The following is a 23789-nucleotide window of genomic DNA, read 5'->3' as shown; positions in this document are numbered from 1 at the left end:
ATCCTGCCTGCCCCCTTCTGAATACTGAACACCTCCTTTCATCCTGCACTGTCAGGACTCAGCCGGGTCTTTCAACAATGTCAGTTATCCCCATCCACAAAAGCAATAAAATGATTTCTCTTCCACTAATAGTTTCTCCCCTCCTCTCTCTTTCTGAGAGAGTGGTTCAACTATATTTTCCCTGACTGGTATGGTCCTTTAAGTAAAGAAACAAGATGTGAGAAATAAACTGGGGAACAAACACATAAAATACAGAGCTTTTTATTTAACATGTAATAGAATACAGTCAGTGTCATATTTATGCTTAGTACTGTATGTAACCTGGTGTTGCTACAAGTGTGATGTGATATAGCACACAAAGGGAGAAAACAGGAGAATAACCAAGCAAGTGAGAGAAAGACAGGAAGAGAAAGCAAGAGGAGAATACACATTCTTCAAAATAAGACAATGCGTTAACAATTACAACACCGCTTGGGAGATGGAGGATGGAGATGAGACACAAAGCTCTGAAGCAGAACATGAAAAGGACGGAGCAAGAGAGAGATGATGCATTCATATGTTTATGAAGAGAAAAGGTGGATAGGACAAATTGCCCGCACAATGTTACAATAAAGCTTGTATTGTGAAAGGAGAAATGATGGTCCATTTGGAAAATTGTCTTATTTGCAGAGGAGAAAAGAAAGACCTCATGGTCTTATATGAGTTGTTATGTGTAATGAACCTTTGCACCTCCATTTCACATTGAGTCTGTAAAGAGCTCCATCAGCAGCACAGACAGTCCAAAATAAAACAAAGACAACAGATGACCAGTATTTTTTACCAGCTTTGTCATTTGTGGTTGTTCTTTACATTTGGAAAACAAAAGCTGGGTAAAATAGCCTGAAACTGTCTTGTATGTTGTGTCAGAAACTGCACGGACACTACCTTGGCTCCATAACAACGTCATTCTTGTTGCACACTTTTTAGAGTTATAAAAAGTATATCAAGATTGCCATGCCTGTGATAAAGGCGGAGCTTGGATGGAGGCATAGTCCATCAGAAATAGAAGCCATGCAGTTCAAAAAGAAAAGTGTCCCAGTATGATTGTGTTTGTTTGAGGTCCACTGCTGCAAACACAACCAATGTAGCTGACTGCATTGGTTATGCTAGATATGTATCAGATCCAACGAGCAAAGACAGATCAGAGTCAGACCTGGTGCAGCCTTTCGGTTATAGCTGTTACAGTTAAAGTTCATGTCCACACATCCTAGAAATCTCTATACCTAGCAAAAGAAAAACACAAAATAGTGAATGGAAACAAAGACAATTCTATTCTGCAAAAATCACCTGGTGCATGAATGCTATGTTTTATGTTTCTGGCAGCAGCCGGTTTGTTTGAAGTGAAAAGAAATATTTAAGTAGTTAGCATGAACACAAAAGACTACTAAAGGATTGTCGATGGTTTAGACATTATCACTTCCGATTTGCATATTGATTCTGGTTCTCATCAATTCTTGCGATTGTTAATCATTCAATAGCAAATTGAAAGAGCGAGAAAACAAACTGAAAAATGTCAAAGCAATAATTAATTCTTTTTTTTATCTGATTTAGGCTGCCATAAAGTCTGCCATGTATCATAAATGACAAGATATTTTATGATTCTATCATACTGTATCCCAACCAAGTGGCCATTAATCTGCATCAACAACAGACAGTTGCAATTATACAGGTTGATAACATGCCATTATCTCATCCACTCTGAAGCGTTAAGATGCAGATCCAGTTTAGATTCAAAACTTTCCACTTACCAGTATGGCTTTTATTGTGAAGCAGCTGCAGCTTCATGTCACAAACAAATAAGGCCTACTACTAGTAAAACTGCTTAAATACAAAGTGACTTGACATGTCAAATACAATACAAATGTTGAGCCTCTTTGTGTAGAAGCATGGGGTCAAGTCTTTTAACGGGTATACAGAAAACAGTATGTTTCACTTATATTTTGGACATTTAAATGACAGTCTTTGCCAAGTTAAGAGATGTGTTGTGATGAATTTTAATGTGTATGTGACTCACTCTGTGTCATCAGCAGTGGGTGTGTTATAGCTTTGGAACAGCGGCTGCATGAAGAGCCCCAGAGTTCCCACCACACACACCAAGATGAAGATCCACAGGAACAGACGGTCTATCACCATGGCTACGTACTTCCAGTCTTCTATGATCTGGAACAAAATCAACAACTTTAGATTATTACAGGTTGTTAAGACAGATCAAAGCATCACTATAAAGTTTGCACGTATAGGAACAGACCTTCAGGGAAACGCAAAGTTTTAACTTATGGGTCAGAAGAACATGAGCTCTAAATGTTTGTGTACTCATAATCCACCTATTTTACAATTGATCATTTGCTAGACCCCTCCCCCTAACAGTGACTGTGCAATGGTAGTTTAGCAACTGGAAATAGGTAAACAGCTTACCACCAGCAGCAGTAACCTAGTATTACTTCCAAGGCCACAGAGCACATCAATAACTAACTACATTAGTTTGTGGGGTTATAAGTTCCGTAAAATAAAAAGACCCATTTAAGATGAGCATATCCACTGTGTAGCATTTCCCCACTGTTTGACAGGTTCAAAATGAATCCAAAATAACCCTTTTAAAATCACAAAGTCACACAATAACACAAACTAACTAGTCTATATCCTTGACGTTCAACTTCCGGGATTGCTCCCGTGCAGTTTCCTTCCTCTTTCTTTGTCTAGACTACAAACTAACTAACCGAACACGATAAAAAAATTCCGGCCGGAAAGAGCTGTCTGACGGCAAGGTAAAGTGGTGAAAATATTCTAAATGGTGTACACTTAGGTGGGCCTTTTTTAGGTGGCTTAAATATGTTTTGCTGCTGCCCCCGTCAACAGCTGTACATTGCTTAGCATCCGTGTCGATACTCCTGTCTGGTTCCCCAGTGTGCCGACCGCCATCTACTGTAGCTATTACACTGACTCTGGATAAGTACCTCATACAACTCCATTTCAAAGAATCCGGACTATGCCTTTAAGACCATTGGGTTCTTGTTTAAATACAAGACAGCTGTAGACAATAAAGTCAACCGGAGACAATGTTTTTAACCAACTAAATGAGCAAACTGCTTATTAAGAAGCAGTATTGTATTACCTGCTGCTGTGTCTATGAAGCTTTTAGGACACCAAATGCATATCAGGTCATAATTTTTAAAAGCACTGCAGCCGAAAGGAAGAGAGGCAGCTTGATGAAGAATTTGCCATGAGCAATTACAGCTGCAAAACTTGTCTGTGATATGTATTAAGTGTGCGAGTTTGGTAAAAGTTTAAAAACCCAAAGCCACAAATCTGGGGCTAGGGTTAGTCAGTCAGTTTGTGTTTGTATGAGTATGTGCATGGTTTTCTGAGGTTTTCAGAAAAGAATATAGATGATTGGCAGGTTGTAATAATGCCACAGAAGGACAAAAGCAAATACTAAAAGATTTAAGACATGTTCCGTGTCTTATCTAGTCCTGATAACCTCTCCATAATCTGCTTTTGTAGTTCTTTTCTTCCCCCATTCTTTCCAATAATATATTCTGTCTTCCCTTTCTTTCATCCTTTGATCCTATCTCTTCCTGCTTTTCATCACTTAATTATTCTTTTAACCACGGCTTTATGTCCTCACCCTATCATCGTGATCTTCTGTCTTCATGTGTTCTGCGATGTATCTCACTCCATCCACTGCCTCCTCCACATCCGCATCCCACTGAACAGGCAAAGTCCTCCGGAGGTCTGAAAACCCACCACCCCCATCCGGGATGTCATCATCCTTCCAGCAGAACTTGTGCGCCAAGTCCTCATTCACGTAGATAGAGTCGGCATCTGTTCGGATCCCACCGAGTCTGATGTTGGAGTACTGCTTCTTTTCTGTGCCGCTCTGGGAATTGTTTTTCCCGACACTACTGGCATACTTCCTGCGGAGTTTATCACGAACGTTGAAAGAGCCTGGACGCCTCATGAAGAGGAAGGTGGGGAGGCGGACTAAGAAGAAGTGTTTGACCCAGTCAGGCATGTGGTGGGTGGATGGGGAGCGGTGGTGCACATTGAGGTTACAGACGGAGGTCACAATGGAGAAAGTGACCAGCACCATGGTGAACATCAAGTATTTACCTTAGAGAAAGAAAAGACAAGATGCCATCAAGAACAAATACATATTGTTGCTGTCATTTGTTTCTAGGTAATCAATAATGAGTCTCAAATACAGTAATTGCTGACTGCATGTCCAACATGGACAAATAAGTCTCTAATAAAGGCACCGCATGGCTCACATTTTTCAGGACGTATATTTCCATATCACTACATCAGTACAACAGAATCACTGGTGCAAAAAGTGGGTATGCAATACATGCGGCGCATAGGGGCGCAGCACCATGGGGGTAGCCAAAGCGATGGTAAAAAATAGTAAAAAAAATAAAATAAAATATATATATGTTTTTGGTATTATCTATATGTAGCTGCTGTTGTGCATTTCTAAATCATTTCTGCATTTCCTCAATGTTATTATATAACATTTTAGAGGACTAACAGGTTAGAGTAGGCGCCCTGTCTCATAAGATTCCATCACAGAATGTTGACATAGAAGAGGGAGCGGGGGGGCAGGGGGGCCGGTGCCTTGAGCGCCGAGCAAGCAGGTACGAGTAGTGAGTTGTCGTCTATGGAAAAAGATGGATAAAGCAAAACAGCTGTCGGGGCTAAAAATAGAAAAAGAAAGAGGGAAAAGGAGATGACATGTCAAGCAGTTAAATAAGTGTATGGTGAAAGGCAACAGGTAGGATTTAAAGTGTGACGTCTGTGCTTGGAGGCTTGCAAATATCCATGTTAACAGACTAGCTAGCGTTTGCTAACACTGGGAATGTAGCAGCCAAATGGGGGTTTACAGCTAGCTTAGAATATGCAAAACCGAAGTTGCTGAGCTGAAAACTGGTAAATATAAGGTAGCATGTACAATAAATGACAAGAATCTGGAAAACATAACTAATGCTATAACTCTGGTTTACCATGGAATCATGCATATATTTGCTACCAAACTTGGAGGCTTGTAAATATTCATGTTAACAGCTCGTGTTTGCTAACTTGATGCAAACCAATGTTGCTGATAGCTACATTTAGATTTTGGTTAAACCCTATGGTATCAATCCCATGCATGCATATCTCAATTTTATTAAGGTCAAATAACAACTGGTAAATATAAGGTAGCATGCACAATAAATGACAAGAAGAAACATAAATAAATATTTAAAAAATATATATATTTAAAATACAAAACGTGAATGTAATTTCAACAGCAGCACAACCTTACTGCATACTAGTTGTCTTATCTGATGCCATCACTAGGCTGATTTAAGAATGGAATTTAGGCTGCTATATTTAATAGTGAGTTCATTTCATTCAGGTGTGAAGATGGTGGATCAGGAAAGACAGGGGAAGGCAACAGGTAGGTCTAACATTAGGTGGAAGTGTAGGGGGAGCCACTTGATACCAACAGATACATTTCTTAATATTATTGATATGGAAAAACTAATGAAAAATCTATTACATAATGTTTGTTTGACAATATGTCTTAGAAGAACACAGGCAAGGAGTGAATGAGACAGACATGAGGTCGGTGATGGCATCAAGTAGAGATGAGACCAGTGATGACATCACGTAGAGATGAGACCAGTGATGACATCAGATAGTAGTTAGACCACACAAAACTAAATGTCCAGTATGGTTTGAAGTTCTGTTGACCAACCTATTCACTGTGTCCTTTTTGGGGGAAGAAATAGTGCAGACAGAGATGGAAAGCCACTCACCACTCAAATCACATCAACCAGGGGTGATGATTAGGTTGCCAATTGTCACAACTTGGTTGCAAAGGGCAACCGGGCAACCGTTAATGTCACTGATATACTTTAAAATAAACCTTTATTATTTAAAGCCCATACATGGTGATGTCGCCAAAATTGTTGCTGCATACCCCTCTGACACTGGGTAGTAGCGCCCCTGAACAAAATCATACCTAGTTGCTGCTCTGCAGTTCAAATTTTAACAAAAATACTATTTTCATGTACTAAGCAATTCCAAAGGCCTATATGTGAAGTCACATGCAAAAAACCTTGGCGTCATATTTGACAAACAATTCAGTGCTGTTGTTAAAATAGTTACTATCAGTTAAAAACCATTTCCAAACTCAAGCACAATTCAGTCCTTCCATGATATGAACAAAAGTAATTCACGCCTTCATTACATCCAGACTGGACTATTGCAACTCCCTATATTCAGGCCTTCCCCAGTCTTCATTAACTCAACTACAGATGGTACAAAATGCAGCTGCAAGGATGTTGACTGGCACTAAAAAGTGTGAGCACATCACCCCAGCGCTAGTCTCTCTTCATTGGCTCCCTGTTCACTTTAGAATCCAATTTAAGACCCTGCTGATCGCCTTCGAGACTTTAAATGGTCAAGCCCCGTCTTATATCACAGATCTTATTTACCGGCACTCAGCCCCAAGGTCTCTTAGATCTGACGACAAATCTCTCTTGTATGTCCCACGATCACAACCAAAACCAAAAGGTGACAGAGCCTTAGCAGTTGCTGCTCCACAACTCTGAAACCAGCTAGATATCAGTTTCTGTTTTTAAATCTAGGCTAAAGACACAATTGTATTCATTGGCCCTTTAGCCCACTAATCCCTCAATGTGCTATCATGTCTATAATTCTGTATTTGTGAAGTGCTGCTTATTGTTGCCGTTGGTATGTTATGTTTTCTTTCTGCTTTTTTTATTTTTACATTTTAATGTTCTTTTATACTATTATATATGTTGTACAGAACTTTGGTTGGCATAAGCTGTGTTTAAATGTGCTTAAAAATAAATAAATAAACTTGACTTACTTTGCTGTTCTTTTGTTTGCTATTAAGTTGCTATTAAATTAATAGTCAGCAATTCCTGCACATTTTTCATATTGAAAGCCTACCAGGAAAGCAAGGGATTATGCCCCTTGAGGTTATTAAAGGTCCCATGGCATGAAAATGTCACTTTATGAGGTTTTTTAACATTAATGTGAGTTCCCCCAGCCTGCCTATGGTCCCCCAGTGGCTAGAAATGGCGATAGGTGTAAACCGAGCCCTGGGTATCCTGCTCTGCCTTTGAGAAAATGAAAGCTCAGATGGGCCGATCTGGAATCTCCTCCTTATGACGTCATAAGGGGAAAGGTTACCTCCCCTTTCTCTGCTTTGCCCGCCCAGAGAATTTGGCCCACCCGTGAGAAAGAGAGAGACATCATGGCTTGAAAACAAGCAAAGTGGCAGTTGGTCAAGGCCACACCCCCACCCTCCACCTTGCCCCCCCTCTCTCCTCCTCAATAGCATTTAAAGCTACAGACACAGAAATGGCACATCCTAAGTAAAGCTCATTGTGGGACTGGCTCTAGTGGCTGTAATTCTGCACCAAGGCTGAATTTCGGGAAAGAGACTTCAGATACAGTATTAGGGGACCACTAAGGTCTATATAAAAGAGACTTCAGATACAGTATTAGGGGACCACTAAGGTCTATATAAAAGAGACTTCAGATACAGTATTAGGGGAACACTAAGGTCTATATAAAAGAGACTTCAGATACAGTATTAGGGGAACACTAAGGTCTATATAAAAGAGACTTCAGATACAGTATTAGGGGAACACTAAGGTCTATATAAAAGAGACTTCAGATACAGTATTAGGGGAACACTAAGGTCTATATAAAAGAGACTTCAGATACAGTATTAGGGGACCACTAAGGTCTATATAAAAGAGACTTCAGATACAGTATTAGGGGACCACTAAGGCCTATGTAAAAGCATCCAAAAAGCAGAATGTCATAGGACCTTTAATGTGAGTTTGCACAAAATAGCATAGAAATAAAGAAAATTAAAAAAAAATAATTTCCCACTTGAGGTATCATGGTTTATAACACATCAATATGACTGACCTATGAGAGGCACTGCGAGAGAGGTGGGTGGCACTATCTTTGATATCAGCAGCAGGAACACAGTGAGCGCCAGCAGCACTGAGATGCACAGTGTCATCTTCTCCCTGCAATCTGACGGCAGGTAGAACACCAGGATAGCCAGCGACGTGATCAGCACACACGGGATGATCAGATTGATGGTGTAAAACAGGGGTTTCCTCTTGATCACAAAATCATAGGTGATATCCAGGTAGGTGATGTCGTTGGGGTCCTCGTTTTTGCGCGCCGGGAGCGAGACGATGTCCCACTCTCCGCTCGGCGTGAAGTCGTCGCGACTGGCAAAGTCACTGGTGAGGATCAGATCCACTTCTGTGTGGTCGTAGGTCCAGGAGCGGAACTTGAGAGTGCAGTTCTGCTGGTCGAAGGGGAAGTTCTGCACCTCGATGGCGCAGGCCGACTTGTAGATGGCCGGTGGAAGCCAGAAGATGTCTCCTGTGTTGGAGACCACAGCGTTGCAGTAGAAGGAAACCTCGTACACGCCGTCAGCACTGTAAAAGGTTGTGGGTGACATGTAAGATTAAAGAGAGTACGGATTCACAGACGTTTGAGGCAGCACTGTAGGCCTTTTTTCCCCTTCATTGCAATGATAATAATCAGACAAACCCAAACTCTCGCTGATGAATGTCTGAAGTGATAATAAAAGCAGACATTGTGGTGCTTTTTTCAATTTGAGAGATGGCCTGTTTGCACGGTTAGGCGAATGTGCTTTGTGTATGTGTTCAGTGATGTATCTGTCTGATCGTATTTGCTGTAGATGGATGGTTAAATAATGTCACACGATCGGTCATACTGCAGGCTCTCATTTGCAAGTGCACTGATTGCGTGCCAGTCTCCGATAGGCTACACCTGGCATTTATTCAGTTGATTGCTCTTGTAAGTGCGCCAGATTGGTGCCAATTATTGTCATGTCTGCATTGTAATGCACAACTTTGCCTCTCCTTGTTATAAAACAACGTGCATCCAAACAACTTTAGCCAATGCAACCTCCTATGTCAGTGATGCTTTACGATTACCATAGCATATCGGATTATCAAAAATTGTTAAGTGTGTGCGTATGTGTGTGTTGTCATGTAGGCTATAGACTGATTGTCTTGGCTTGCATCCATGAAATATTGTAATGTTATAGGCCTACTGCATATTGAGAACATTTAGATCGGAGCATAGATTGCGCAACAATCCGGAGATGGGGACCCCCCCCCCCCCCCCTCCCCCTCCCCCCCTCCCGAATATTGATGTTCACACACTGTTAAGCACTTACTAACCGGAAGAGAGAATGCAGAAAATGATAATTACAAAATCCCCTTAGAAAAAACAGGCTTATTTTAGCAGCAGATTTTCTGCTTCAAATGACAATAATGGTGGAAAATATCTTAATACTGTAGAAAAATATACTGTACCTCTATTAATACCATACTGTAATCCATTAATGTTAATGCCGTTTTTTTTCATTATACTGACTTAAAAACAGTATAATAGAACCAGATCCTCTAACTCAAATACAGACAAACTGGTCTTCTTTTTGGTAGAATGACATGCACATACTTACTTGTTGTAGAGCACTATATCAGGAAGCCAGATGTGTTTGGATGGTATTCGTAGCTTCTTGATGCCTTCATACTTCTCTGGGTCCCATCTCAGTCTGTAGTCATTCCACTCCTGCAGAGAGAGCGTTTATAAACTGACAAAGACAAACACACATAGGCCTAATGTACATGCCGTGTATTGAACACTGTATGTGCACTAGGCAGTTAGAAAGATTGTACTGTACCTGAAACAGCCACACGTTGGTCGTCATTATCTGTTCTCTCTCATTCTGTAAGAAAACAACAATCAGCTTGTCAAACAATGAGCATCATGTCCATAAGATTTTACTTCTCAATATAAATGGTTGAATTATTACAGTGTTGTCCACCGGCAGGGCTTTTAGCACGACGCACTAAAAGTCAAAGCCAAAATGTGAAAGCACACCTTCAGGGAGTGGACACAATAACGTAACCATTTTGAGGCAAAATAACATCCCTTCCAACACCTTCACAAATGTCACAAAGTTAGACTTAATACAGAGCTGAGTTCTGTTTTATTGTGCAGGAGTTTTAGAGTGCAGAGCATCCACCCAGAGTAAATATGTGTGGTCATAAGTTAGAGAATATATTGGGTAGGGTATAGAGGAACGAAACTCTCTTATATGCACTATGCATTTTTTTTTATTTTTATTTTATTTTTTTATCTCTACCTTCGTTCTTTAGTAGTTCTTCTCCGGTTTTACATTGTATGCTTTAATTGTGTTTTTCTGTAACGAATGCTTTATGTATACAGATTAATAGTTGTAATTTTACTTTCACTGTTCTAAAAAAAAGAAAAATGAATGAGCACTGACTTGACTAATTCACTGTCTGTACAATACTCTGTAGCTCAATAAAAAGAAATAATAATAATAAAAAATAAGTTAGAGAATATAACACATTATAAATTGTAATATTTAGAATCATTTGAGATGGCAAATATAAATAACAAAAACCCTATGAAAAAACGAGGTAGAGATGATGTGACCCTGCCCGGAGGAAGCCCGGGGCCCCCGTCTGGAGCCAGGCCCAGATGGAGGGCCCGTCAGCGAGCGCCTGGTGGCCGGGTTTGCCACGGAGCCCGGTCGGGCACAGCCCGAAAAAGCTACGTGGCACCTCTCTCTCCAACCCATGGGCCCACCACCTGTGGGAGGAACCGCTGGGGTCGGGTGCGCTGCCACATGGGTGGCAGTGAAGGTCAGGGGCCTCGACGGACCAGACCCGGGCAGCAGACGCTGGCTCTGGGGACGTGGAACGTCACCTCTCTGTGGGGGAAGGAACCGGAACTTGTGCGGGAGGTGGAGCGCTACCAGTTGGATCTGGTGGGGCTTACCTCTACGCACAGTCTCGGTTCTGGAACCATACTCCTGGATAGGGGTTGGACTCTTTTCTTCTCCGGAGTTGCCCAGGGTGTGAGGCGCCGGGCGGGTGTGGGGATACTCACAAGCCCCCGGCTGAGCGCCGCTACGTTGGAGTTTACCCCGGTGGACGAGAGGGTCGCCTCCCTACGCCTGCGGGTTGTGGGGGGGAAAACTCTGACTATTGTTTGTGCGTATGCACCAAACAAGAGCTCGGAGTATTCGGCCTTCTTGGAGACCTTGAATGGAGTCCTGCATGGGGCTCCAGTGGGGGACTCCATAGTTCTGCTGGGGGACTTCAACGCGCACGTGGGCAATGATGGAGACACATGAAGAGGCGTGATTGGGAGGAACGGCCTCCCTGATCTAAACCAGAGTGGTTGTTTGTTGTTGGACTTCTGTGCTAGTCATGGATTGTCTATAACGAACACCATGTTCGAACATAGGGATGCTCATAAGTGTACTTGGTACCAGAGCACCCTAGGCCAAAGGTCAATGATCGATTTTATAATCGTTTCATCTGATCTGAGGCCGTATGTTTTGGACACTCGGGTGAAGAGAGGGGCAGAGCTGTCAACTGATCACCATCTGGTGGTGAGTTGGGTCAGAGGGTGGGGGAAGACTCTGGACAGACCTGGTAAACCCAAACGGGTAGTGCGGGTGAACTGGGAACGTCTGGAGGAGGCCCCTGTCCGACAGACTTTCAACTCACACCTCCGGCGGAGCTTTTCGTGCATCCCTGTGGAGGCTGGGGGCATTGAACCCGAGTGGACAATGTTCAAAGTTTCCATTGCTGAAGCTGCGGCGGGGAGCTGTGGTCTTGGGGTCTTAGGTGCCTCAAGGGGCGGCAACCCACGAACACCGTGGTGGACACCGGTGGTCAGGGAAGCCGTCCGACTGAAGAAGGAGTCTTTCTGGGATATGTTATCCCAGGGGACTCCGGAGGCAGTTGCAAGGTACCGAAGGGCCCGAAGGGCTGCAGCCTCTGCCGTGAAAGAGGCAAAGCAGCGGGTGTGGGAAAAGTTCGGAGAAGACATGGAGAAGGACTTTCGGTCGGCACCAAGGTGCTTCTGGAAAACCGTTCGCCACCTCAGGAGGGGGAAGCGGGGAAACATCCAAGCTGTGTACAGTAAGGATGGAACGCTGTTGACCTCAACTGAGGAGGTAATAGGGCGGTGGAAGGAGCACTTTGAGGAGCTCCTAAATCCGACTAATACGCCCTCTATGGTAGAGGCAGAGCTGGAGGATGATGGGGGATTGTCGTCAATTTCCCTGGTGGAAGTTGCTGAGGTAGTTAAACAACTCCACAGTGGCAAAGCCCCAGGGATTGATGAGATCCGTCCAGAAATGCTTAAAGCTCTGGGTGTGGAGGGGTTGTCTTGGTTGACACGCCTCTTCAACATTGCGTGGAAGTCGGGGACGGTGCCTAAGGAGTGGCAGACCGGGGTGGTGGTTCCCCTTTTCAAAAAGGGGGACCAGAGGGTGTGTGCCAATTACAGGGGTATCACACTTCTCAGCCTCCCCGGTAAAGTCTACTCCAAGGTGCTGGAAAGGAGGGTTCGGTCGATAGTCGAACCTCAGGTTGAAGAGGAACAATGCGGATTCCGTCCTGGTCGTGGAACAATGGACCAGGTCTTTACTCTTGCAAGGATCCTGGAGGGAGCCTGGGAGTATGCCCAACCGGTCTACATGTGTTTTGTGGATCTGGAGAAGGCGTATGACCGGGTCCCCCGGGAGATACTGTGGGAGGTGCTGCGGGAGTATGGGGTGAGGGGGTCCCTTCTCAGGGCCATCCAATCTCTGTACGACCAAAGCGAGAGCTGTGTCCGGGTTCTCGGCAGTAAGTCGGACTCGTTTCAGGTGAGGGTTGGCCTCCGCCAGGGCTGCGCTTTGTCACCAATCCTGTTTGTAGTATTTATGGACAGGATATCGAGGCGTAGTCGGGGTGGAGAGGGGTTGCAGTTCGGTGAGCTGGGGATCTCATCGCTGCTTTTTGCGGATGATGTGGTCCTGATGGCATCATCGGCCTGTGACCTTCAGCACTCACTGGATCGGTTCGCAGCCGAGTGTGAAGCGGCTGGGATGAGGATCAGCACCTCTAAATCGGAGGCCATGGTTCTCAGCAGGAAACCGATGGAGTGCTTTCTCCAGGTAGGGAATGAGTCCTTACCCCAAGTGAAGGAGTTCAAGTACCTTGGGGTCTTGTTTGCGAGTGAGGGGACAATGGAGCAGGAGATTGGTCGGAGAATCGGCGCAGCGGGTGCGGTATTACATTCAATTTATCGCACCGTTGTGACGAAAAGAGAGCTGAGCCAGAAGGCAAAGCTCTCGATCTACCGGTCAGTTTTCGTTCCTACCCTCATCTATGGTCATGAAAGCTGGGTCATGACCGAAAGAACGAGATCCAGGGTACAAGCGGCCGAAATGGGTTTCCTCAGGAGGGTGGCTGGCGTCTCCCTTAGAGATAGGGTGAGAAGCTCAGTCATCCGTGAGGAGCTCGGAGTAGAGCCGCTGCTCCTTCTCGTCGAAAGGAGCCAGTTGAGGTGGTTCGGGCATCTGGTAAGGATGCCCCCTGGGCGCCTCCCTAGGGAGGTGTTCCAGGCACGTCCAGCTGGGAGGAGGCCTCGGGGAAGACCCAGGACTAGGTGGAGGGATTATATCTCCAACCTGGCCTGGGAACGCCTCGGGATCCCCCAGTCGGAGTTGGTTAATGTGGCTCGGGAAAGGGAAGTTTGGGGTCCCCTGCTGGAGCTGCTACCCCCGCGACCCGTTACCGGATAAGCGGACGAAGATGGATGGATGGAAATATAAATAATAAATAAATATAATAAAAGGCATCTGAGCGGGATATGGCTTTGACAGGAAGCTCAAGCATCGCATCATTGAAATCAATGGGGGGGCCAATGCTGACGTGACTGCACTATAAGATATACTTTCTTTAAACAAAAAATGTCCAAAATGATCCATCCGTCCATTTTCTAAGTTGCTTATCCTATTCAGGGTTGCAGGAGGGCTGCAGCCTCTCCCAGAATGCATTGGGTGTGAGTTGACGTACATCGGTCAGAGGGCTAACTCAAAGAGACAAACAGAGGCAGACTCATTCACACCTACAGGCAATTTGAAGTTGCCAGTTCACCTAACCTGCATTATCATAACCTTTTTGTTATAACACATATAATAATGTAATATGTATTTAATGCTGTTGTTATACTTATGTAGCTATATAGTTTGAGTTTCATTTAAGGGAGACTGTACTGAAGCAGTAATAATGTATGATGTATGTGTATGAGGCATTGCTAATGTTATTAGTAACACCTGTTTTTGTCCTATATGAAAAAGGCCTATCGAGTGGAGCAATGGTTGGATTCACGTGATGTGGCGTGACTCTTTGAACTGTCCCGCCCTGAGGGAGATGTCAATCAAACACAGTTGGTACACATCCACAATGACGTGAGAAGAGCACTAATCAGGCTACATAAGTGAAAACACCTGTGAGTGTGTGTGTGTGTGTGTGTGGGTGTGTGTGTGTGTGTGTGTGTGTGTGTGTGGTGTGGGGCATGAAGGCTTACAATGCAGCCTGCCCATCATGACTTTTTAAAGACAAGCCTACCAGTGATGTGTCTGTAGGCCATAACCATGACACCACATTTAAAACACAAAGTATGAAATGTTACTACATGTTGCAAGTTTGTTATGAGCCGTGATGTGCAAGAATTGCTAGAAGCTTTAAAAGAATTTTTTTTTTTTCATAAATCAATGCTATTGGTCAACCTTTAAAGTGCCCATATTATGAAAAAATCACTTTTTCTGGGATTTGGGGTGTTATGTTGTGTCTCTGGTGCTTCCACACACATACAAACTTTGAAAAAAATCCATCCATGCTGTTTAGAGTGAGATACGGTTTCTGAATGTGTCCTGCCTTCAGTCTCTGGGTGAGCTGTTCAAAATCGGCATGGCTTGTGACGTCACAAGCCGAAACGAGCAGGCTAACCGCAACCATTAGCTCGTAGCGTTAGCGTTAGCATGCTAACACTAATGCTAACGCTAGCATGCTACCTCGTTCTCAATAGCAAAGCACTGCTACAACACACACAAGTTCACCATAATCTACAAAAGAACTACTTACATGTGCGCCCTCATTTAGAAGTCTCCCAGCTAATCCTGCCTTGTAACTGACCAAAGTTGTAGAAACAGCCTGTCTTTTACTGTCTATGGAGCTAGCTAGCTGACATGATCTACATCTGAGCTACTGGGCATGTGCAGTGCAATCAAAGATAGTACAGAAGAAGAAGAAGAAAAGAGGTCTCACTCTGTAGCTAAAACAGAGACCAGCTGAAAAGAGGAGCTGCAGCAGTGAGAGAGAGCACTGCAGTACAACAAAAATATGGTGTTTTTTGAAAATTAAACCATGTAAACCTATTCTGGTACAACCTTAAAATACAATTATGAACCTGAAAATGAGCATAATATGGCTGCTTTAAAGCAACACATATGGCGCTTATCCACAGCTAGTACCAGCTCTACTCTACTCTACTCGGCTCGACTCGGCTACGGTGCCCCGTCCTCCATTTTCCATTGCAGATTTAGTACCGCCTCATGCCTGAGGCGAGCGTGGCTGGTCGTCATAGTGACGCCGCAGGAAACTGTCGTGACCTAACGCGTCACACACACAGAACGTCGAAGGTGTGTTGTTTTTCATCCTCGGCATGTGGCTGTGTGTTGTTTCAGGACACCCCCGTCTGTCGTTAGCAATGATGACACAATGATTAGTGACGATTCTCTCCGACCAATCAGTAGAGCGCAGGTTGTCACGTCAACTTTTGGTATCGCCTCAGCTCGCTTGGAACCTGGACGGAGGTAAAAAGTACCTGTTAGCTAGTACTAGGGACTTTTTTTCGTAATGGAAAACCAAAAAAGGCGAGTAGAGTCGAGGCGAGTCGAGCAGGTACCATGTAATGGAAAAACTCCATAAGTAGCTTTTCCTGCTTCGGTCCCCCTACAGGTTGGAAGCGGAATTCTCCATTACATTACATTGTCCAGTTCATTCGAACTACAGATGCGCTACCCGATCTGGCAAACTTGCATAATGTAATGTAATGGACAATTGCGCTTCCAACCTGTAGGGGGACCGAAGCGGGAAAAGTTACTTAGTGTTGCTTTAAAGTGCTCATATTATGCTCATTTTCAGGTTCAAAATTGTATTTAGAGGTTGTACCAGAATAGCTTTATGTGGTTTAATTTTCAGAAAACACCATATTTTTGTTGTACAGCACATTGCTGCAGCTCCTCTTTTCACCCTGTGTGTTGAGCTCTCTGTTTTAGCTACATAGTGAGGCATCTCACTTCTGTTCCATCTTTGTTGGGAGTTCGCACATGCTCAGTAGCTAGGTAAGGACTACTAGCCAGTCAGAAGCAGAGCATGAGGGAATGCCACGCTAGCAGCTAGGCAAGCATTATAACGTGTGTTACAAAGTGACCACGTTTGTCTCTGAAGTAAAGGCTGGACTACAATAGAGCTGTTTGGAGCAGTTTGTGAACAGTGTTTTCTGTTGGAGATGGTAAGTCCCTTTGGGGTGGACTTTGGGCTTTTTGACTTTGTAAACCTATAACATGCACAAAAAAAGATATATAACACAATAAAGGAAAGGGGAAAAGCCAAAAAGCATAATAGGAGACTGTCTGTTGGTTTTACAAATATTTAAACAGCGATGAGGTGATAACATCTGACTTTAGCGAAGGTAAATAGCTCAATGTAATGTTTTCATTTCCTGAAATGCAAGGACATACAAGGTTTTCACCCGACAGCGACGATATGAAAAGGGGTTTTGTTTATATGCTTAAACACATTTTGTCACAATCAGGATGTCACCGTTATCAAATAGGTAAAGTAGGAATAACGAGAATTTGAGCCCCAAAGCTTTACTGACAATCTGTATTTGTGCATGTGTACAAACGTGTGTTTTTCTATACAAGCATACTTACTACACTGATGAGCTGCGACAGAGACACCTGTATGGAGATGGTGACCTGTTGGCTCTTATTGACAGCCGGTCTGATCAGTTTGTTGTAGCGCTCTGGACCCAACAGGTAGTTCACCAGCCGCTCCTCTGCATTCTCTGCCCTGCTGCCTACAGACCATTCAGAACACAGAGAGTGGGCAAACATTTTATTTTGAAAGTGCTATATCTTTAAAATCGTACAGGTACACTTGCACGTACCTTTACATGCTCTGCTTGAAATGAACAAAGCATTTGTCTGTGGGTAGTGTAACACTGAATACAAAAATGTCACCACATTATGTGTGCGTGTGTGTTGCAGTTCCATGCGTGACACCCTCTCTATCACAGTATGTTTTCAAGCCAGTGTCAACCATGAATGATGAACAAGAAACAAGTTGACTGTAAATGAAGTAAATTTACTAAAGGGCACTAAGGCGATGTGAGTGTGCGTCTTGCAGTCTTGCGCTTTACTGCAGGGTTTTGGAGCAAAAAGAACAGACAAAAATCCAGTCAAGCATCCTTCCCTTTGAGAGGATCCCTGAAGCTTTGTGTTTCCTCAGCCTTAAATTATTGGTTACGTAAAAGTGATCGTATAAATAAGTCAGAAGCGGAATGCTTTTGACCCACTCTCCTGACTTCCACAGCCATTATGTCTACATTGTCAAACAAACTGACAACAGCACAGAGAGCATTTAATATGTGGAGTGCTTCACCCCCTCTGTGCCCCATGAATTGTCTGTTTTTGTAAGATTACATGCAGGGAAGGCTGAGTGAGCATGTTCTTTTTTTTTTTTTTACAACAGCGACCTGCTGTTTCAAGTTGTCATGTCACTGTGAACGCTAATGTGTTTAGCTATTTGGAAGCAAGAGAGGCTGGGGAATCTATACAAAGTTAAGAAAAGAACTTTAGTCTACAGTTTATTGTAACTTCATAAGATAAATGACTTGCCATAAAGTAAGAACATGAGTAGTCTATTTGTGCAATAGAGAAGTTAAACTTAAGCTTAAGCTAATAGTTAGAGCCCTTAATCACAATCAGATTGTATCTGGAGTGGTCTCAATGCAACAGAAAGGCCTGTATTTTCCGTATTAAAGGTCCAATGTGTGGGAATTACTCCCATCTAGCGTTGAGGTCATATATCGCAATCAACTCTCTCGCACCACGCAGTACAAAGTACGTATTACAGCTACGGCAGCCTTCACGCTTCAAAAAGCCGGTCTCTTGCTCTTTTCAATATCCTTTTTCTTTTTCTGGGCGAAGAAGAAGACTCCTGTTCCTGAAATTTGGATTTTGAATACGTGTGGTCCTCCATGTTTCCTTCTTCAAACTTGCCGGGGCCGGGAATCTACGATACCCATTAGCAGTATTAGCAGCACCTGTGAGTTTATCATGTTACAGCGAAAACGCGAATGGCGGAGCAGTATGTCCTGTATGTCCCTTACTGGCTAACGTATTTCAAGATGGAGCATGAATATGGAGCGTCTACCCCAGTTTATGCAAATGCAAATGTAAAATTTCAAGCCAATAGGAATACTTGGAATTGATGGTGGTGGTAAATATTAGAGATGGCCCGATACCATTTTTTGCTTCCCGATACCGATTCTGATACCTGAACTTGCGTATCAGCCGATACCGAGTACCGATCCGATACCAGTGTGTCACATATTTTATTATGTTTTAACAACTGTATACTACTATCCCTGTATGGATATGATATGATTTCTATCTTTGTTGTCGGCCTGGCTCAGGTTAAACTCTTTGTGAAACATGAACAAACACAAACAATGAATGCCCCAGAACTTTCTTTTATTATCCAGTTTGACAGTCAGTTATAACGGGAAAAGAACATAAATAAACTACTTTAACGTAGATTTTCTTTAGGGCTTGATTACGTGGTATCGGATCGGTGCATTAACTCCAGTACTTCCCGATACCGATACCAGCGTTTTAGGCGGTATCGGAGCCATTACCGATACTGGTATCGGTATCGGCTCATCTCTAGTAAATTTTCATGAAAAAGGACAAGTTTGTCAACGTTGATTTTGATAATGAACAACTAAACACGTTACACACTGGACCTTTAAGGTGTTGTAACGCTTTAGGTTACATAGGCGGAAGTAGGTGGCATGGGATCGGTCCATTTTGTGCAGTAGAAGAGTCAAATGGTGCTTTTATGGGAATGTGTACAAAGCCTGAAGAAGAAATCCCTCAGGTCAAGTCTTCAGACCTTCATGGAAATACAAACACTCACAACAACATGGTGGAAGACACCGCAGAGTGCTATGTGCCTTCTCGGTGTATTACATCATTTAAATAATTCAAACCTCAATTTCAGGGTATCTTTGCCTTGATGGATGTTACAGATTAATGCTTGACTATGTTTCCTGTCATACCAGATCTTTGTCTGAGTCCGGTTGTTTTTGTAGAGCAGATATGAACATTGATGGCTCAGATTTTTTCGTTTTCGGTCTTGTTCATTTTTCTTTAGTAAAGCCCTACTAAAAGTCCAGCATACAAGCTAATACAGTTTTGGGGAAACGACACAAGTCAACACTCTATTAAACATGCAATATGTCATTTTCTGCAGCTAGGGGTCTCTCAATCAAAACAATGGATGGTAAACACGGACTTATGATGACGTTGTGAAGGTCAGGTTAATAAAAGGAAGCTATGCTTTCAGGTCAGTGGTGGAGACATTGAAGTGTTCTTCCTAAAAGACAAGAGACAGAGCTCTCCGGCGGTAGGTATAAAATAGCCTTCTGTAAATTATTCAAAGTGCCCATCTGCTCTTACTTACGACTATTTTAAAAATATGACCACTACACATAATTTTTTTAAACCCTGTCTCTGAGGCAAAGGTTGAGTGTTATTCAAAGACATACCACATCCTTCCCTTTTGGGACACACAGGGGGTCTTCTGAGTTTGTGTCTCTTTCTAAATAAAGTCATAATGGGCTCAGACTGATCATCAAGCTCTACACTAACAATGTAAATCAAATGTTACAGAACACAATTAGGTAAGACAGGTTGTGTAAGATCGTTTCCACAATGTTTTTTTTAAGGCAACCTGCCAATGTTGTTTTGCTATTTACAGAAACAATATGATGACAAAACCAAACGCACAGAGAATAGCTACATAAGCTACACTCAGGGCCGTAGCTATTATTAAGAACAGTGAGGTCATGTCCTTCATATTCTAGCCTGCAGACTTGTTTACACTCTACAAATACACCCAAACTACCTTTTTGCAATTAATGTTTTTCAAATTGGGTAGTTAGAATCAGAATCAGACGTGTACGTTCTTTACACATACAAGGAATTTGTTTTGGTGTTGTAGGTGCATGTCACACATTCTCTAAATATAAGAAGGTTAAGAAAATCAAATATTATAATATAAACAATATAAGTATAAATATATATACACAGTATGTATTAAAAAATAAGACTAGAAAGAGTAGTACAGCAGAGTAAGTAACAGAAGTGGGAAGTGGGTTACTGTTAAGAAATCATGTAAAGGAAATGTAATTTCTATAAAAGAAAGTGATTTGGTGGTTTACCACCACATTGACATTCCTGCCATGTAAAGAAGGGTTTGAATAGCATTTAACTATAGGGAGATAGAAATGGTAACATAAATAATTAAATGTAAAAAAAGAAGACAATTTTACTGCCTTTTTTTTACAAACTATAGTCAAAGAATTCTAAGAGTGGCCCCAAGCCACACTGATAGAATCAAATGACCCGATTCTGTTATATGTTCAGATTATCTTTCTGCTTGTTAGAGAATATAAAGGAATACTACAAGTAGACTACTGCAACATTTTGAAACATGCAGTAGGCTACTTTGAACCGTTGCCTGTTTACTTTGGGTAATTTAAGTACATACAAATCCAATGGCTGATGTATAGGGACGTAGCATGCCAAAAAAAAAGCAGCAGTTCGTTCAGTCTGTCTTCTTGGAAGATTTCTCACAATAAGATTTACTGAACACTGACAGCAAAGAAGCATTTGGGATTTAGCTCAGCATTTGATTAAAAAGGTCAATATCAAATTAGTGCCAACCTTAATGTGACCTGTACCCGATTATCTACCGGACGCTGCAGCCATTCATTTTTGTGGTAAGTTATCTCTCTCCTGCAATTCACTCAGACCTAATTAACTCAACGTGTTCTCTCCCCTCTGTGTGTGTGTGTGTGTGTGTGTGTGTGTGTGTGTGTGTGTGTGTGTGTGTGTGTGTGTGTGTGAGAGAGAGAGAGAGAGAGAGAGAGAGTGACTATTAGTTTTTGTCTTCATGTTTTCAAAAATATTTTTTTGCAGGACGGCAGAGAAGTGATGCGTGCTTCAGCACCGTGGACAGCGTCTTCACTTATGATTATTGTCAACAATAGTTGAACTACGTCATCTCACTGAAATACACATCCATACCTGGATTTAAAGAATATGAAAGAACTCACTTGTGAGAGAGAGAATGAAGAACAGGAGAACAGTGTTGATAGTCATCTCCTTTCTGCTTCCCCTGGACACACTTGCTACTTTCTTGTCCTCCAAAAAAAAAAGAAGTCCCCTGAATGTAAACAGCGGAAATACACAGTGTTTAAATATTCCGCCGTGATGCAGCAAAGTCTTCTTTCTTTACAACTCCCTTCTTCTCTTCTCTGCGCTGGTTGACACACACACACACACACACACACACACACACACACACACACACACACACACACACACACACACACACGCACCTGCTCCGGTTGGTCGTCTTTTCCGGAATTTTCAGCAGCGAAAAACAAAATATATATTAAAGAAGAAACTTCTCTAATATAATAAACAGGTCATTTGTAGAACATGTTTATTTGCCACAGACAACATCGTTGGTCTTTTATTTTATAGCCGACTACTATTAGATGAGCTGCGTTGCCCATTGCGCGCCGCTGCCTCAGCACAAACCGGCCACGGGGACATTAAGACCACTCGCGATCCGAGTCAAACAGTCCTAATGAGTGGTGTTGTTGTTGTTGTGGTCCAAAAGAAAATCTTCATTCAACTTCTTCTTTTCCTTCTGTGGATAGAACCACCAGCAGCGCCCACCCGCGTCGCTCTCCTCTGATGGAGCGCAGTCAAGTTCTAGTGCGTTAAGAAATCGGCGCAGGAAGTGCACTAGGGCAGATAAGACGCTTGTTGTCGGCTACATGTGTTACCTCAGGGTAACTTCGGTTGGAGGCCGACAGGGAGGACAGGGGAGGATTTTCCATGAACGTCCGTGTTTTCCTTTAGGAGGAGAAGCGGAAGAAGGGAGGGGGAGGTGTGTAAAGCGAGTGCTCCTTGGGCTGTTCAGCTGCCAGTCTGTCTGGATGGCCTCTGTTCTGCTAGTGGTGCTTTGATAGCCTACTTTCGGCTACATGGCACTAAGTGAACCCAAACTATAACACAACTGCAGACAGCGAGGAAAATCCACACACCACAGCACACGAGTGTAACCGGAAATGTGTACAGTACATCCATCTGATATAGAATGTGTTTGTAGCATATTCTTTAAAGATGCCTGTATAGGCGCACGATTACCTCAAGTGAGCTACGTTTGAATTGTAGCTTACTTGGACCTTAATGCAAATGTCAGCAGTTTGGTCAGTGGAATATGCTTTGAAATAATAATAAGCAGACGCTGATAGAGTGCCAGCTGTGAGCAGATGTTGTCATGATGAGAGAGGGGAGGGAGTGGAGGATAGGTGGGAAGAGGATTTCTTTCTATTGTTGAGTGAAATAACACACTTAAAATGGAATAAAAACAAATATAAACATGTACATATACAAATATACACAAATGTTATATATACTGCTCCACACTGCCTGAAAAATAAGAATCTTTATTTTTAGGGATTGCCTAAAACTTCTAATAACTTTTAAATAATGTTTTTTTAAAGCAATTAAAGTTAAAATGTCTTCAAATTATATGTAGCCTACTCATTCTCCGATACTGGAAACCAGAGTCTGAGAATATGCAAATATGGCCATTTCAAAACTGCAGGTGAATGTGAAAGCCTTCTAGTCATCATCTAGTAATCACAGTAAAGATACAATATTCAAAACACATTTTTGAGCAGGGGGGCGGGGCTTTAAAATCACAAAAGAATTTGAGAAGTGGGAATTGCAGTAACCACAGATTTCTTAATTCATTCACCATCAGCAGGCTTTCTGTATCTCTAATGTCTGAAGAACAATAATTTATGTTAACTTCTTTAATTGAAAGATGATTTATTTTGAAACTTAGTGTATGTGGGCTCTGTTAAAAGACATCTCTATAGTGGAGCTATAATGTCTCCTGCTCATCTTACTATCCTACATCATCTACCTTAGAGCCGCTATACAGAGTACTTAGTTATATTGCATATAGTGTGTGTGTGGGCTTGCCTTTATACTCATTCCAAGAGTATTTTTAACAGCTGGACTGAGTGCCATGATTTCCCATCACACTAAGAGGAGAGTCATGTCGCAGGCCACTCCGCTTCTGAAGTCACAGTGAAGAGAGAGAAAGGCTTGGGTGTGAAAGCAATAAAGAGAAGAGGACATGAACAGGCCGCACTTTTTTTTTAGATATTTCTGCGTGTCGCTTATGAATAACCCATTGCATATTCAGTAGCTGACAGTTGCAAGAATTGGCCAGAGGGATTGGTTGAAAAGCTGGATTTTTTGAGACACCTGCGCAAGCAGGATATGAAAAACAAAACAAATAAGAAAGCCAAAAGGAAAGACTAAAACACATTTTCATGATTGAATCTAAATCAGACACACACACGCACGCACGCACACACACACACACACACACACACACACACACACACACACA

At 42.7% G+C, this 23789-nt stretch overlaps 1 protein-coding gene across 1 annotated transcript; it reads right to left on the bottom strand.

The window, feature by feature from the left end:
* Positions 1 to 245: 245 nt before the first annotated feature.
* On the bottom strand, positions 246 to 22209 carry LOC116045766 (neuronal acetylcholine receptor subunit beta-2-like). Its single transcript, XM_031293614.2, has 8 exons — positions 21403 to 22209; positions 16931 to 17076; positions 9797 to 9841; positions 9575 to 9684; positions 7990 to 8516; positions 3665 to 4149; positions 2054 to 2199; positions 246 to 1262 (listed from the first exon to the last, which is right to left on the bottom strand). The coding sequence occupies exons 1-8, from the start codon at positions 21446 to 21448 to the stop codon at positions 1247 to 1249; spliced, it is 1521 nt and encodes a 506-aa protein (XP_031149474.1). The 5' UTR covers positions 21449 to 22209; the 3' UTR covers positions 246 to 1246.
* Between the last annotated feature and the right edge of the window lie 1580 nt (positions 22210 to 23789).

Source organism: Sander lucioperca, chromosome 4, assembly GCF_008315115.2.
Source record: "Sander lucioperca isolate FBNREF2018 chromosome 4, SLUC_FBN_1.2, whole genome shotgun sequence".
NCBI classification, from domain to species: Eukaryota; Metazoa; Chordata; class Actinopteri; order Perciformes; family Percidae; genus Sander; species Sander lucioperca.
This window is presented reverse-complemented; position numbering and strand designations above follow the sequence as displayed.